The sequence below is a fragment of the Siniperca chuatsi genome, linkage group LG10 (genome assembly GCF_020085105.1).
Source record: "Siniperca chuatsi isolate FFG_IHB_CAS linkage group LG10, ASM2008510v1, whole genome shotgun sequence".
In the NCBI taxonomy this organism is placed as follows: domain Eukaryota; kingdom Metazoa; phylum Chordata; class Actinopteri; order Centrarchiformes; family Sinipercidae; genus Siniperca; species Siniperca chuatsi.
In genome coordinates, this window is record NC_058051.1 from 29,674,132 (window position 1) to 29,691,983 (window position 17,852).

Below are 17,852 nucleotides of genomic sequence, written 5' to 3' on the forward strand. Positions count from 1 at the left end.
TGATTTTTGAGTGTGTGTGTGTGTGTGTGTGTGTGTGTGTGTGAGAGAAAGTGAAAGCCAAAAAGCGCAAAAGAAAGTATGCACGCATGACTGTGCAGACAAATGTGTGTATTTGTGTGTGTGCCAACCTTGTTTGTATGCTTGTGTTTGTAGGCCTGTCAGTGTGTGTGTGTGTGTGTGTGTGTGTGTGTGTGTGTCCTGACAAAGGCTCCATCTAGCCATACTGCAGAGGGCTGCTGGTTCCCAGAGACCCTCAGAGCTCCAGGACGCCCAGTCTCTCCGCTGCCTGTAGCCCAGACACAGCAGCCCCGACACGGACACAGACCCTCACCCTGCTCCCCCTCCTCCTGGAGCTCCAACACCTGTTTGGATTACTAATGGATGAGAAAAACAGAGTCAAGTTTTAAAGTGGGAAACTTGGAGTATTGGGGAGTTTAAAGAGACAAGCCTGATTAGAGAATCGAAGAGAAGAGAAGAGAGAACAGAGGAGACCATCGTCTTGTCCGGACTACAAACTTATTTAAAATCTAGTGGACGTCTTAACGAACGACAGTGTTTGTTCATCACTTAGAAACTTTCTGAAACGTTGGTAGATGTCGAGTAAACAGCTACCAACTTCGGGGTAATTCGACCATAATTCTTCCTGGAATTGTCGACTTTACAGAACAAATTATTGTCTTTTCGTCAGGAACTCTGAACCAGATCAGCACCTTCCCGAAAGGTTTTCGGTGACTTTGCCAACATCAAGCTGATCGTTTTGTTCCTGAATATTGGGACTTTTTGAAACATTGCTGGAATTTTATTGGAGCGCTGCACCAAATTCTGCACTATTATTCTGTTGTCACATCCTTTAAAGCACGAGAACAACCAATCCTGAGCAACTCTGGTTTGAATCTACCGAATTTCAGAGGAATCTTTCGCATTTAAAATCTGCATCATGGCTCTGTCTGTCGGTCTGTGGCTGTGTCTTTACCTGCCGCTGCTGTTTACGGATGCAAAGACTGTCGGGCAACACGACAGTCAGCGCGACGCCCTTGACAAACCCTCCTTCCGCGTCGAACTGGAACCCCTTTGGATCACGAAGCAGCTCAGGACCCAGGACGGCACCTACAACCCAACCCAGAACCTCCCCCTCCCTGAGATGCTGGATTTAGACCTGGACCAGCACCGCCGCCTGGCCCGCGGCGCCGATGAGGAGGAGCAACAGTCCACCTTCAGCCAGTCCTTCGAGAACGACTCAGTGACGACGCCGCAGGCCACCGAGTTCGACAACAGAACAAAAGTAGTGGCAGGGGACGAGAATAATGATGATCAAAATATCAATCTCTATGGAAACGCCTCCAGCTCTGACCACGACGCCCCAGGACTCTTCAACCCCTTCTACCCGCTGGCGGAGAGCTCATATGCAGCCTACGCGGTCCTGTTCCTGGCCGGCCTAGTGCTGGCACTGGGCGTGGTGGGAAACATGGCGGTCATGTGTATCGTCTGGAACAACTACTACATGAGGTCTGCCTGGAACTACCTGCTGGCCAGCATGGCATTCTGGGACTTCCTGGTTCTGGTGCTCTGCCTTCCTGTGGTGGTCCTCAACCAGCTCTCCCATAGGAGGATCCTGGGTGACATCACCTGCCGCATGGTGCCTTATATGGAGGTGGGTGGGGCTTATGTGGAAGTAGGAGGGGGATGAGGAAATCAGTGAGATTGCTTGAAACTGATTTTGTGTTTTTGTCATATAAATACTCTAAGTGCTAACGTGTGCTGGGTTAAATGCGTTACTGTGATTTGTCCTGAGGGTGGCGCTAGAGGAAGCTTCATGGGCGGAAACGGAAAGGGTTCATCCTCTGAGGAGTGTGAAGGTGTAGTGACGAAGTGGTTGTTAGACTTTAAGAGTATTTTAGAATATTTTTGCATACAAGTGAAAAGTTTGGAGAAAAAGGTCAGGACATCATTAGCGGGTGATTCTCAGGACCCCATTCACACCTGGTACAGGTCTTCACGGGTCCACTTAGTTCTAAGAGACCCAATTAAACTCTAATTTAATCAGGTGGATCTGAATGATACTGTTTTTCCACCAAATTAGCTCTGGTTCTTGAACTGGTTCCGTTCAAGATTCTTGGAACCTTGGTGCTATCTAGTGAACCAGTTTCCACCAGTTTGGAGGGGAACCATTATAATCAAAGATGTGTCAACAGAGGCCGTTGCTCAATGCACAACGATCTGTAGAACATGACACGCCCACTTCAGTTCGAAAATGTTTTGGTTCCCCAGCTGAGAACCAACTGTTCGGGTTCCGAACCAATTTATATTTGTTTGAAGTGTTGAAATTAGGTGCGTGAACCAGAACGGAGCCGGTTCCATGCTGGTGGAAAAGGCCTATAAGTGTGCTCAGCGTCAGCTCTGATCGGGTGATACGACACAGTCACCGCAAGAGATATTTTAGGAAATCAGTAGCGTGTGTAAAACAAATTGTCAGGACGTTATTATATATTGCTGCTCTTTCACACTCTATTAGGGTCTATTCAGGTCAAAGGCATTTTGTATGGGGTCTCCTCAGGTCCGTCTGCGCTCGGGTCACCGTCGGATCGGATCTCTCTTTTTTTTTGAAGTTTATGCACTTCAGATTCGAGTAGGCCTTCGAGCCTCTAACATGTGCAGCAAAACACCTCAGACCACATCTGGAGGTCTAGCTCACATTGTGATACTCAGATCTCACCCAGGTGTGAGTAATACTCCACCCGACAAGTCGAAGGGTCAGTTGACCCTGCTTCTTCCTGCTTTCTCAAGCGAGCTCTTCCTCTGCAAATGAAAAATAAGTAGAGCGCATAAAACAGCATCACGTCAGGACAACCTGCACGACCAGGGTCACGTGACCACCCATTCTTACACTCTTACGTTCATCGTACGGATGCCTTCAGCGGTCTCCGTCTGTCATGTGACCCTCACGTCGCACGTCTAGCTGTCCCTCAAGAGTGTCACGCGTCACTTCCCTTCGCCTGGGCCTCACGATGTTTGTTAAGAAGTCTGTAAGCTCCGCCTGCATATTGAGATCTGATCACAATGCGGCAGAATGGAAATAACAAGAACTGTTTTTGATACCAGGTGTAAATGTAAAGACCTGTGATCAGATGTTGTTATCCAGACACAGATCAAATGTTAATACCAGGTGAAGATGAAGTCTAAGATACATCCTCTGTGGAATATCAACGCCAAATGTAATAACAACCTCGCGAGTAGTCATCAAGATACTCTAACTGTCGGACTGTTCAACACTGCTGTTCTTAGGCTCCGCCTCTCTGTTTTCTTGTGAAAACACACACTTAAATTCAGCGTTTCTCATCTGCAAGGCAGTTTTTTTCCCAATATTTTGAAAACCGCATTGTTTGCGTGTTGTGTGCTAGCTTACAGTCTTCTTCGTTGCCTTTGCTGGCACATTGGTACGTTTCTTGGCCCGTTACTTACACCGAATGTTGATCACTATTGTAACATGAAACCGTTGGCTACAATATGAATCACATCACCTACGTCACGGTGCGGGAAGTGTAGACTCTACCAAACATTATATCGTTGTCTGTTTCTATGTCTGCCGGAACATCCTGCTGCCGCTTTTGTAGTTTGACAGGAACAAATTTGGGGTGAAAATGTGTTTGTATGATTTGTAACCCCGTCTCTGGTGGCAATATTGGAGGCTCTCAGTTCAGAGAAGAGTTGAGTGTTTCGGCTCATCTCAGCAGAACTGATCGGACGTGATTAGTCTGTTTCCAGTCTTCCACAGAGTCAGCTTCGGAGTCGCTGAAAGGTGTGTTTTTATCTTTTCAGGCACACATTAGGCCTCATTGACCTCAGTAGGTCAGTCTCTGGAGAACGTTAAGTTGTGGATTTAATGTTAAACTGCATACATGTGACAAGAGTGGTGAAAGTGACGCTTTTGATTTGTGTGGTAACTGACCACAGACCAGGCAGGTAGATTTTTTAACAGTTTGGGAAACACCCGATCTTTCAGTCAGTAGAAGAAACAAACAAACACACAGGATAACGTTAAATACTAACAAAATTTGGAACTTTGTCTGATGAAAAAGGTCATTTACTTTGAAAATTACACTTATGAATCACTACCACAGAGTCAAAGGTGTTAACGTCAGTCAGGAATCATGTTCTTGAACTTTGAAACTCACTGTTCCGCCTCTAGGATGCTACCATCCACTGCAAAACTGTGATGTAATGTAAAAAACACAATGTTTAATGAATCGGAGAAGTAGCCAAGATGGCGATGGTCTAGGGAGTTGGGTTTGAAACTCTGTGTCAGGCAAACTTGAGGTTTTGTGGTAACACAACCTGCATAACTTGATCTTTGATTAATTAAAGGAGCACACAAGTGACAAAGTAACTTTATTATATAACTAGTACTGAATATAGTTCTTAGTGAAAAGAAAAAAGTTTGAATCTAAACTAGCTAACATCCCTGCAGACACCGACGGAGGGAAAAAACAACCTGAAGCTAATGCTAACATCAGTGATACGGAAACTTCCATGGTCTTGAATGCACCATGTAAGTGAAGCTAACCCAGATTGTACAGTCGGTGTGCTTCTTGTATTACTGCTTTCTTGTTGGCGAAGAAATTGTTCCGTTACTCCTTAAAACCAGAACAATAGAACAATATTTCCTAAAATGTTGAACCACCGAGTTTTGACAATTTTGCAATCTTAGTGTAATCAATTTAGTCAGCTGAGGAAATGACAGCTTTTGATTTTCAATTTGCAACAAAGGTCTACTACTTTGAGAGAACATATGATAAAACTGGACAAGGGATGAAAACACTCACTGACGGATGTTGAAACACTGATAGTTGTCGTTCTCTCCTCCTCGTTCTCTGCAGGCCGTGTCTCTGGGCATCACCTCCTTCACTCTGTGTGCTCTGGGTATCGATCGTTTCCACGCTGCCACCTCCTCGCCCCAGCCAAAGGCTCGGCGGGTGGAGCGCTGCCGTTCGGTGCTGCTGAAGCTGCTGCTGGTTTGGCTCGCCGCTCTGCTGCTGTCCAGCCCCGAAATCTTCCTGTGGCAGCTGAGCCAGGCCGTGTCTCCGTCCACTGGCCAGCTGGTCGACTCCTGCACCATCACCCCCTCCTCCCCTCTGTCCCTCTACCTGCCCGACTCCCTCCACTCTCTGTTGCTCAGGTATCACCAGGTGAGAATATAACAGACACACACAGGCTAAACTGACCAACAGGAAGTTCTGAAAATCGTCCAGGCATTCATTATGTCTCACCTCAAACCTGGATGTAGATACTTCCCTCTCTTCATTGGCTCAGTATTAACTGTGACTGACGATGCGTAAATGGTCAGGTACCAGCGCACCCACAGTAGAAGTGTTACTGTCCCGTCTCTTCACTGCAAGGAGCCAGATCTGATTCGTCATGCTACAAATCCGGTCCTGCCTCGCTTTCTCCCTGAACTTGAACATTTAAGTCACTGAGCGGCTCATAAAATTGTTGAAAATACAAAACTCACCGAATAGTAGGCGATCTTCTTAGCAATCTATAAAGTGTAAAACAAATGACGGCAGGCAGCTGTAAAGTAACAAAAACACAAATTACTCAGACACAGAAATGTCTCTTCCATTAAAATCAATACAAACCATGTGAAAACCAGCCAGAAAGATATATAACTACTAGATATACAGTATAACTATATTGTTCAGAAAGCTGAGGGTCCGGGGCCGGACATTTCCCTGAGCTATTACTCTCATTATGCATGAACACTTGACACAACGCGCCACCAGATTTTCAAATCTTTTATTTTGCTACATTGCAAAAGCAGCCTAATCATAAACTAAAAAAGAAAATAAATAGGCCTTATTTAGGCCATTTCATTTTCTTTGCAACACAAGCTGTGATATAGCCCCAGAAGTAAACACATATTTGAAACAGCCATTTGGCATATAAGTTGGTCAATTCTGCCATCTCTTACCTACATCCCAGCATTTCCTGGTAAAAAGAAGCAACATCAGAAGAGCAAAGAGATTGCAAAATTGCAAACTTGCAAACAAAGAAAAACAAAGCGAACAAAGAAAAACTGTTTAAAAAGAACATATTCGGATGACTTTGCATTTGTCCACGTGTCAACAGAACAGAATCACAGCTATAATTACAGGCTGCATGGATGAGTGCGCCTTGGCCCACATCCATAAAAAATAATAAATACTGACTCATTGAGCACATGGCTAATATGTTTATTTTACATTTATAACCATCTTTGTTGTTTTCTTTCTACTTCTCCATCTTTAAATAACAATTTCACCTAGGGAAATTGGGTTCCCAGAAAAGAAAGGAAAGAGAAAGAAAGCAAACTGAGGGAGAACAGCTTTTGACTAATTTATATCAAAAGTAAAGGTGAGTGGCGACTAAAAGTTATTACAAGCAATCATTTGACATGAGGCGTCGTGGACCTCGAGGTAAGGACAGTTTTGTATTTAAAACCAAGAATGAACATTTGAAAGGAAAGAGAACATAGAGTAGCACAATACCATCTCCACATAGAGATAATAGTAATGGTAGTGGTAATATATTAATATGAATAAAAATAATAATTGTAATGATAATAATAATTAATAATAATAATAGTAGCAGTGATAGTCGATTTTTTATATTTTAATTTTATATTTTATTACTATTACTTTTGATAATATGTAGTTATGATCATTTTATTTTATGAGTCAAACGTATTCTTCTAATTATGTCATAGAAAATACCTCAAAAAGTAACACACCCCCTTTCCCTATTGTATCCCAATGGAGCATCTGTACTCATGCTGCTTCCTATGCATTGTGTTTGAAAATACAGCTATTACCATGTTGGCAGGTTCCTTTCATCTTTGGCCATGTTCTCTAAATTGATTTGCATTGTTGATATACTATAGTCTTTTTATGTGAATTTATGCCCCTTAAATTTTTTGGGTGAAGCAGACAAGATCGAACTCTTTTTCAAGAAAAGTGGCAGCAGTGTAAAAGCTAGTGTATAAGTGAGTGTCATTTTCAATAACCATAACAGCACAAATAATTGAATAATTGTCAGTGCAGGGAAGCTAATATTGGAGAAATATGATCTCCTTTCCTAGTTCTTGTCAGTACACGTGCTGCAGCATTCTGGATCAACTGGAGAGTCTTCAGGGACTTATTGGGGCAGCCTGATAATAAGAAATTGCAATAATCTAGCCTAGAAATAACAAATGCATGGACTAGTTTTCTGCATCATTTTGAGACAGGATGTGTCTGATTTTTGCAATGTTGCGTAGGTGAAAGAAGGCAGTCCTTGAAGTTTGTTTCATGTGGGAGTTAAAGGATAAATCCTGATCAAAGATAACTCTGAGGTTCCTTACGGTGCTGCTGGAGGCCAGGGCAATGCCATCTAGAGTAACTATATCTTTAGATAATGTGTCTCGGAGGGGTTTGGGGCCAAGTACAATAACTTTAGTTTTGTCAGAGTTTAACATCAGAAAATTGCAGGTCATCCAGGTTTTTATGTCCTTAAGGCATGCTGAAGTTTAGCTAACTGATTAGTTTCATCTGGCTCGATCGATAGGTATAATTGGGTATCATCCGCATAACAATGAAAGTTTATGGAGTGTTTCCTAATAATTTTGCCTAAAGGAAGCATATATAGGGTGAATAGAATCGGTCCAAGCACAGAACCTTGTGGAACTCCGTGACTAACTTTGGCGCGCACGGAGGACTCACGTTAACATGTACAAACTGAGATTTAAACCAGCTTAGTGCGGTTCCTTTAATGCCAATTAAATGTTCTAAAAGATCTAACAAGACCAAGTCCACTGTCTGATGCAATTAAACGGTCATTTGTAATTTTCACCAGTGCTGTCTCTGTGCTATGATGCACTCTAAATCCTGGCTGAAAATCCTCTTCTCTTAGAGAGAAAGGGAAGTTGGCTTAGACAGGTTGATGGCGTAGATGAAGAAATCGCTGAAGTTAGTCGGAGAAGATCGATGGGAGAGGAACAGTCTAAATATATATCTAAATATATATCAGGTTTTACAGTTTTTTCTAGGGTTCCCTGAGCTAATAAGATGAGAGATACGATTTGGTGATTATGAATCTTTGTACTGAACTAAACAAAAGGATTTGAATCAGCAAAGTGATTCAACTCTATGCTAAAGTACTGCCTGGTCAATAAGTATTACAAAGTGGTAAAAGTATTGCACAGAATCATACCAGATAGTACCATAACTTCCAGACTATTACAAACAACAAAAGTACCACAAAGTATTACTGTGTCTCCATGTAAGATAATCAGATTACTCCTGTACTATGTTTCAGGGTCGTATGTGGTGGTGTTTTGGCTGCTACTTCTGCCTCCCCATCCTCTTTACTATCCTCTGCCAAATGGCCACCCGCAACGTCAACAGCGACTCCGACTCTGCCGAAAAGAAGCGTAACCATGATGACCGATCCTCCAATCAGAAGCGTCAGCAGCACCAGGCGGTGGAGCGGCAGCTGAACTGCACACTGTTAGCGTTAGCCGTGGTTTACGGCGTCTGCGCTCTGCCCGAACACGTCTGCAACATCACGCTGGCCTACACGCACATCACCGTCTCTGAGGACACGGCCGCCATGCTGGCACTGTTGCATCACTTCCTGTTGTTCTTCAAGTCATCGGTGACGCCGGTGCTGCTGCTGTGTCTGTGTAAGGTAGGTCAGAGAAAGAGAGTAAGGTTCACTCGACTGAAGTCCAGAAACTTCAGGCAAGATCCTGGAATCATTTTTACTTGACCCAAAACCCAAGACCTGAAAGGTTGATGAGCAAGGTGGACTCAGGGGTCCCCTTAATTAATACCAAGGACCCCTTGAACAACTCAAAATCATTTTTTGGGTGGTCACAGTACTCATTGTAGTCATTTCTTTGGTTATACTATTGAACTTCCTCTATTTGTTACAGCTCATTCTCCCACCACGTCCATACAGATGTTATTGATAAAGAATCCTGGATTCCATTTAGCTGCTTCAGTGCTGTCTAATGTCCCTGCTGGCCCTGTTACATGTTGTCCACTTTGTCCTCCTCAAACAGAACAGATCACACAACAGCTTTAAGGCCTAATGATTCCTGTGACGATGTTGTATGGGAATTTATGAGTACAGTTACTGCTATTAATACTAGTACTGGTTCAATTAGCACTCCATAGTAGTAGTACCATCACTCCCACAAGTACAATCACATGCAGTGCATGCACCAGACTCGCAGCAAGCAGCAGGGAGGGAGCGTATTTATCCTATGTTCCCAGGGCCCTATGTTCCTCAGCTCAATATCCTCCTAATATGACACATTAAGGAGACCTTTCAAAGGGTTTTGTGTTCTCAGCAATGTTTTTTCTCTTGGTCAAATGTTCAATGTATGTTCCCCTGGGTCAATATGTTAAAATCACCCAGCTACAGCTCAAAGCCTACTGATGTTATACTCCTTGAAACCTACGCCCTCACATTTGCGGGCAAGACAGTTTTCTTGACTTTAGACATTGATATCTCCACGGTGGCTGAATGGATTTTTACCCTTCAAACTGCGAAGACAGCCCTTACAATGTTAGTTTATATCAAGAGACACACATGCTCAAAACTCAACACAAGCCTAGACCATTACAGAACAGAAGAAGAGCAACAGAACAACTTTTAGAAGACGTAGCATTGGAAAGGTACAACGTAATTTCACGAGGTTCAACTTACCGTGATTGTGTGTGTCTCCTCTTTCAAATCGTAATTTGAAACTCTAATAATAAATAGTCACATAATTTCAAAATAATAAACTTTTAGGAAGACAGATGTAAAACATGTCTTATGTCTTATATTAAGGGAATATAGAGCTGGGGAACATAGGACCCTGGGAACATAGGACCCTGGGAACATAGGACCTTAGGAACATAGGACCCTGGGAACATAGGACCCTGGGAACATAGGACCTTAGGAACATAGGGCCCTGGGAACATAGGGATGACCCCAGCAGGGACAACTCAAAAATTTTTCATGTATTTTCACAACCATATCTTGCAAAGTTTGCTACAGCAGGAGACGTGGCACAGAATCCTGGGCGGATGGAAACACTGTTGTTCGTAAAGAAATAGTTCCAGCACTTAACGTTAGCTAGCATGAGGGGAGAAAAGTGGTTAATCAACAGACAGTAATGTTGTTCTTTAAAGCCATTAGAAACAGACATCACTGACCTGCACGTGTTTCAGGCTCTCGGCCAGGCCTTCATGGACTGCTGCTGCTGCTGCTGTCAGGAGTGCCAGCCAACCACGACTGAAGGCTCACCAGGCTCCGCCCAGGTCAAACTGAAGGCAGCCAATGAGACGTCCATCTTCTTCGACAAGGCTAAAGACACATCGGCCATCTTGTCCATCTCCAGCTAGAGCCATAGGTCCCTTCATTAACCATCAGTCATAATAATTTCCTCCTCCATTAATCAATCCTGTCCATTCAGCTCTTTTTTTACCCTTCAACAGTTTCTCTTCAATCCTTAGTGTTCGTTAACTCATCAGTTTCTTTTCTCCTCCCTCCAATGTTTGCTGTGAACCAATTGTCTCCTACATATTCTTTCCATCCATTTTTCTCTCTCTTCCAAAACATTTGTGGTTCAATGATCATCTTTCTTTCTGTCGTCTTCTCCTCTTACAGAGTACCATTTGTATGATATTCCTCTATGGACACAGCGTTACCCCCTCCAGCTTCCCCTCTGTGCAGGAAGTGATGTTTAATCTGTAGTGAGGTTAGAAAAGTTGCTGTACTTGCACAACCAGCTGTTGTAAAAGCAGGAGCCTGTTTCAGGACTCTCCGAATGGACTCTTCCCTCCAACTTCCTGCTGTAATAATGTATGATGTAAAACTACGGTGGAAAAACAACATGGATGTCTTCTTTGGTTGGTATGAAGCTGAATTTTCACGTGTTTTATGGGAAAGTAGTAGATAACTAAAGCCTAAATTATGGCAGCAGTTTAAATCCTTTACAGTAGCTTGAAAGCTCTTAAGATGAGGATTGGAGTTGCTGTGTGCCACACACACATTTTCTTTGGTTAAACGTACATTGCTGCTGAGGCAGAAATAATCCAATTGGCTGTTAAACTTCAATGGGCGGAGACAAAGTTTGGTAACTATTAAACCTAACTTGCTGAGAAGAGTGTAAAGTTGATGTATTGTATATTGAAATGGCTATGACTTGTTTAAAACACTAGCAGTTGGGCCAAAGGACATTGATGCTGGTCCATCTGTCAAAATATCAGTGCAAGATAAGGTGACATCTATGGACAGCTATTAACAATAACTACATGAAAACAATTTCAATTTCATGAACTTCTATGATTCCTAGAGGTTTTGGTGACCCTCCTCAACTTTCTTGTAGCAACAAATTTAGGTCAAAATTGACTGTTAATCTGACCTGCTCCCAGGCCACTATATCACCATCGATTTCCCAGTGAATCAATTAGTGTCGGGAAAACAATCAACCAATCAGAGCTTTGTTGGCGGGAATACGAATGGAGATGTTCCAACATTACCTGCTAGCTAACGGTGGATTAAATTGATGCAGCTGTACAGGTTAAAAGTAATTTCTGCAACTTCTGTTTCTGTGCAGCTTCATTAATATTTATAAAAGGGATGAAAGTGGGGAAGTGGGGAAGGGAGGAGATCTAAAGAGTATTTGAACAGGACTCAGACCTCCTCAGCATTGGGGTGGTCTCTTTGTACAGGAAGTTAAACTGTGTAGGAAGTTTTAAGTGTATTAATATGTGCTTTCACTCAGACTGTCAAAGTCAAACAACTAGAAAAAATGAAGAAACAGAAAATATGAATGTAGCTTATTTTAATTCTAGATGTACAACTAATTACATCTTTGTATGAAGGGACGTGAGATAGTCATTTTTTTTTATGTCACAAGAATGTCTATTTGTAATGTGTCACAGTGTTAAATTCATGGTATTATAATATGTGTCAGAGCCGACTGTGCCTTAGTATCTCCCCAGCCCGGACTGTCACTCTGCCAGTGTCTGAATCCACAAATATGGGAACAACAGCCAGTAGAAACTTGTCAGACTAACTTGTTGCTCTAAGACAGAAAGCTGCATCTATTTCATGATCTGCAGCTATAAGTTTTCACCTAAAAGTTAGGCGTGTTTAGCACATGTGCAAACATATCTTTAACACTGAATCGTCACTTTTTATTCCAAACTGCCGATCGAAAATGGAAAAAAAATAAATATTAGTTCTGATTTGAGTGTCTGGTTGTACTCCAGGTGGAGCTGGAAAGCATAGTTTGGAAAGTTAGCCAACGCTACACAAATATTAGCAACACTTAGCCTAGAGGCTAAAAAAAATTATTGGGGAATGTTGTAGGTTTCTTATTCAAGTGACATGTGATTTCATTTATCATGTTCATCATAAATAAATATTTTATTATATTATTATTCCCCTTTTGACTTAAATTCATTAGCCATATTATAACTAATCCTAACCGTAAAATGGAAATCGAATATACTTACCTTCTATATTTGGGTCCCGTCATAACCTTAGCGAGGAAACGGAAGTTGTCATTGTTCACAAAGTGACACATATCAACTAAATATGAACCACTGTGTTGTTTAATAACACAGTGAAGCGATAATGTGAAATCTGTTGTAATAAATGGAGAACAAGTGTGTTGCTTTATCAGTGACAGTAGATTTTTACCAAAACGCCATTGTTTGAAGTAACTTTTGTTACCTTATATAATAATCCACACGTGGACCATTATTAAATTCTCACAGAAAACTTTCATACAACTGGTTTACATTAGATAAACAGCACTTTGACAGTGATCATGTTTTCATTTGGGTCCCTGTTTACAGATTGTAAAATGTGTTTCTTTCACATGCTGTTTGGTTTTTTCTCACAATAATTGGACAAAAGAAACGAGACATACTAACAGCTCAAGTCCCACTGGTGTCGTGTTTGTGTTTATTGTGAACGTGAACGAAGTTGACATTAAGTGCCTGGATACTCTTTCGTAACTTTTTAATAAAGGGACAGTCCACACAAAACGAATTAACTTTAGTGCCTGTCTTATATTTCTTTCTTTTAAAGTAAAACTGTTGAGTGTCGTGTCTCTCCAGGTTGTTTTTATCTTGTGAGCGAGGCATAAACCGACCAATCGGATGTAGAGGTGGTAATTTATAAATAAATATGTTTAATTTAAACTGCAGTTGTCTGGAAAACTTATTGATGCAATGATGATGTTATCGACCAATCTGAGATGATCACCACAACACGATCAGGCCACTGTTAGTCGACCGCAGTATGCCTCATTCATTTTTCTCAGAGACAAAGTTTCGTGACTCACAGCTGGCGCTCTTCTTCGACGGACATGAAACTCTCCTGGTTGAATCATCAGTCCGAAGATTAATAACTGTGTTAGAAAATATCCGGCTGTCTGAAAAAGGTAAAACCTGTGGACATAAAAACCACGACTCCCAAGGTGCATTTCGGCAAGAAACATCCAATCACCGAGCTTAAAATCCTGTCGCGTGCACCGCTAACAGCAGGTGGAAGCTAAAGATTACGCTGTTGACTTTTCATTTCTGGGTCAGTTTCGGGTGAATTCGGTAACTATGGCGCCGCGTTTTGTGCAACGGTGAAGCTTTTTTAATTTCACTAAAGCTCAGATTCACACCTCTGACTGGCAGCCGAGGCTTATGGGTATTGTAGTACTTAAGAGCCATCTGCCAAAATGACAAGACAAAACCCGATTTCTCAGAAACAAAGTTGAAATAATTGAAACTGGTGGTCAGAACATAAACGCATCGGATCGTTACATTATCCAGGAGAGTCCTATAATAATAATAATAAACTTTATTTATAGAGCACTTATCAAAACAAAGCACAAAGTGCTTCACAGAGAGAGAAATAAACAGCTCAGGATATGCTTTCCGATAAAAATGCGTTTTGAGTTTCTGTGTTCAGTAACACCAAGGAGATCATTTAAAGACACACTTGAAATGGGAACACTTCAGGAACCAGCGGCCCCTTCGAAACTCTATGCAATGCGATTGATTACCGCAGCTATGCAGATGAAACTCTGATTTACTTTTAACAATGACTTCGGTCCAGTAGACTCATGAAGCCGATGCATAAAGCAAGTAAATAACTAGATGTGACAAAATGTCCTTCAGTTAAAGACGTAGGAGAAAAAGTCATATCTGGCAACAAGGAGAAAAGACTTAAAGTTATCGCTCGCCTAGACTGCAGGGATATAAAGACTAGGGCTGGGTATCATTTGGCGTTTTTGATACTAATGGTGATACAACACCGAGTTCTGGCACGGATACTGAAACAATACTTTATGTGATACTTTATAAGATGTTTTTGTCCAAACACAAGCAGCTGTACAAGAACTTTGTCTAAAAGTCAGAGTCAAATCAGGAACTATGTGATCAAAGAAGAAGGAAACAAGATCACGAGTGTGTGAATCACGCTTCAGCAGACACATCAAGGCACAAGCACTAAATTAAGTGTTTTATGGGGTAAAACACACAACAGGAATAATTGGTTTCGTGTTCAGAAAAATATTTTGAGAAGCCCATTGAAGCCTTTTGTCTTTCATGTAGTTTTATATAAGGAAACCTGCCTCCCTGCTAAGAAGAGTGAGGAGGATTTTCCCTCAGCAGAGCTGCTGCACTGCATATCAATGACCTCACTGCTGTCCCGTCGCCACGGGATACCAGCCCAAATTCACGTGTGAGAAACAACACACACACACACACACACACACACACACACACACACACACACAGTTCTGTTAATTTAGAAACTCAAACTCTTTTCTGACCAATGTGAGTCTCTCTTTGCCTCCGTCTTTGCCTGGTTACCCCCGGCAACCCATGAAGGGGATTTACAAATTTAAAGGGTAGTTAGGAAATAGGCAGACAGACAGGCAGACAGACAGACAGGCAGACAGACAGGCAGGCAGGCAGGCAGACAGGCAGACAGACAGACAGGCAGACAGACAGGCAGGCAGACAGACAGGCAGACAGACAGGCAGGCAGGCAGGCAGACAGGCAGGCAGACAGGCAGACAGACAGACAGACAGGCAGACAGACAGACAGGCAGACAGACAGGCAGGCAGGCAGGCAGGCAGACAGGCAGACAGGCAGGCAGGCAGGCAGACAGGCAGACAGGCAGGCAGACAGACAGGCAGACAGGCAGGCAGACAGACAGACAGACAGGCAGGCAGGCAGGCAGGCAGGCAGACAGACAGGCAGGCAGACAGACAGGCAGGCAGGCAGGCAGGCAGGCAGACAGGCAGGCAGGCAGGCAGACAGGCAGACAGACAGACAGACAGGCAGGCAGGCAGACAGGCAGACAGGCAGACAGGCAGGCAGGCAGGCAGGCAGGCAGGCAGGCAGACAGGCAGGCAGGCAGGCAGGCAGGCAGGCAGACAGGCAGGCAGGCAGGCAGGCAGGCAGGCAGGCAGGCAGACAGACAGGCAGGCAGACAGACAGGCAGGCAGGCAGGCAGGCAGGCAGGCAGACAGGCAGACAGGCAGGCAGGCAGGCAGGCAGACAGGCAGATAGACAGACAGACAGGCAGACAGGCAGACAGACAGGCAGACAGGCAGACAGACAGACAGGCAGGCAGGCAGACAGGCAGGCAGGCAGGCAGGCAGGCAGGCAGGCAGGCAGGCAGATAGACAGACAGACAGACAGACAGACAGGCAGGCAGACAGGCAGGCAGAATATAATTAAAATATTATGTAAAAGCTATTTAAAGAAAACAGAGCTGGTTCAGTTGTCATCACATGACCCAAGTGTGGAACTTTGGTCATGTGATGACTGACCTGCGGAAGGGGTCAAAGGTCATCGGCCAGGAGTCAGCGGACGGCCAGAGAAAGATCAAGGAGGACGCGAACCACATATGACCGCTTGTCATCGTGTGACTGAAGGTCTGAGCTATCTCCGTGACAACTGAGCAAACTGCATCCACTGAGGAAGACGTGACCGAAGAGCTAGCAAGCGCGCGTCGAGTTAAGGATGATTATTAGCGACCACCACAGACTAAATTCCTCCACACTTTTGAGACACTAAATCGTATCTCAGAACTTTGACTTGAAGCTCGTTTCAGGTAGAAGAAGGAAAAAAGAACCAGATGATATGTTAGGAACGACTAAAAATAAATATACTCATGGTGGGGAGGTTGGCCAATGAGACACTAAGTCAAAACCACGAGAAATCGGTCAAAGACTTAACGCTTTTACACGAGATCCTTACGTCGGGTTCAGACTCTTTAGTCCGTTAAGCGTCAGCGTGTCAGATTATTATAGAGTCAGACATTCTTGCCGTGACTCGGCCGAGAGACGTGACAGACCACACGGTCAATCAATGTTTCACGACCTGTGTGATGTCATCGGAACAAGAATGTAAACAAACGTGGCGTCCGAAGCGTCGTGTCTGATACTGTTCGGGAAAGCCTAAAAAAATATAAAAAAATAATAAAGTAAAAGCGACGGTGACCTTTTCCTCTGTTTCACATCCACCTCGCGGCGCCGACAACATCATTCCTCTGTCACTTCGCCGCGTTTACAGTTGAAGAGCGCTCTGAGCTCCTATTGGTCAACGCCACGAATCGTGGCATCGTCGAATTTGTCGGCGAGAGAAGGGGGAAAACAATTCGGGCACGCTCGTCTTTCTGCTGGGACGTCGGCCGTCGTCCGCTATGATACGCGACACCAGATAAAACCACCAGTCGTCGCGCCCGACGCACGTTTGGGTTCCCCGCGTCTGTCGGGCCGGGCTGATAGCGCGAAGGTTTGGCTTACTTCTCCATTTCGTCCATTTTCTTTCCGTTTACTTGGCGGGAATGGGCTCACATAGATACTTGAGGCAAGTGAAAGCAATAAGTTTCATGTCACCTGGGCAAAGCGACCCCGTGAACTCTGGTTTCAGAGTGTCGGAGAATCGAGGGCAGAGAAAGAGGAAGCTGAAAGAGAAGAGAGCGAGCTTGACGGAGGAACAGAGCGTTTCAGGAGGTTTGGCGATGTTGTTCTCATTAGTAGTGATGAGAGCTCGCCTCTCCGATACAAACTGCTGAACAGACCGCCTCTGTTCACTAATGAAGCCACACACACACACACACACACACACAGGCGACTAGACCGCCATTGGTCATGCAAGAATGTCTCTGGGACAGACTGCATGGGAACCAACTTATGTAACAGGAAGGTCACAGGTTCGAGTCCAACATCTTCTCACTTCTCTTTTTGGGGGTCAGGTTAGCCTGACTTTATATTCTTAAAAGTTGGTTTTTAGAAGATTACAACCTGCTTTGCTCTGTATGCAAACTTAAAATGTGATACGACAGACGAAATAAGATTCGGTCTCTCGACTGATGATCTGAATCATCGGCGTCTGGGGGGGGCAGCCCGACCCGGTACGTTCAGTGAGCTCAGGTTTTGGTTTTGGTATCAAATCTGGCAACTTCACCGCGTCACTGCACCGACTGTTGTTCACACGAGAAAGAGATCCAGGACATAACTGCTGTTTTTACATTTCTGTTTGTGTTCAGATTAAACAAACGAGATAAAACACGCGAATCAGCCGAGCTTTAGAGGTGAACTTTGGACACAGTGAGCACAGCTAGCCGTTTCCCCCTGCCTCCAGTCTTTATGCTAAGCTAAGCTAACCACGCCCTGACTCCAGCTCCGTACTGAACACACAGACGTGAGGCTGATATTCAGCGGTGGAAGAAGCATTCTGATCTTTTACTGAAGTAAAAGTCGTCACACCACAGCGTAGAAATAAAAAGTATTAAAGTACTCAATAAGCAGAATATTAATA

General features: G+C 43.7%; 1 protein-coding gene across 1 annotated transcript; it reads left to right on the forward strand.

Moving 5' to 3' along the window:
• The first annotated feature begins 226 nt into the window (after positions 1–226).
• LOC122882632 (G-protein coupled receptor 37-like 1) lies at positions 227–13,220 on the forward strand. The gene is made up of 4 exons (XM_044210215.1): positions 227–1,651; positions 4,875–5,183; positions 8,326–8,697; positions 10,233–13,220. The coding sequence occupies exons 1-4, from the start codon at positions 938–940 to the stop codon at positions 10,404–10,406; spliced, it is 1,569 nt and encodes a 522-aa protein (XP_044066150.1). The 5' UTR covers positions 227–937; the 3' UTR covers positions 10,407–13,220.
• The last annotated feature ends 4,632 nt before the right edge of the window (positions 13,221–17,852 follow it).

Bases quoted from the DNA above. Each gene is read 5' to 3' on its own strand.
- LOC122882632 (XM_044210215.1), top strand. From the start codon at position 938: ATGGCTCTGTCTGTCGGTCTGTGGCTGTGTCTTTACCTGCCGCTGCTG. The intron at 1,652-4,874 runs GTGGGTGGGGCT...CGTTCTCTGCAG, and splicing joins GCATGGTGCCTTATATGGAG to GCCGTGTCTCTGGGCATCAC. The intron at 5,184-8,325 runs GTGAGAATATAA...ACTATGTTTCAG, and splicing joins TGTTGCTCAGGTATCACCAG to GGTCGTATGTGGTGGTGTTT.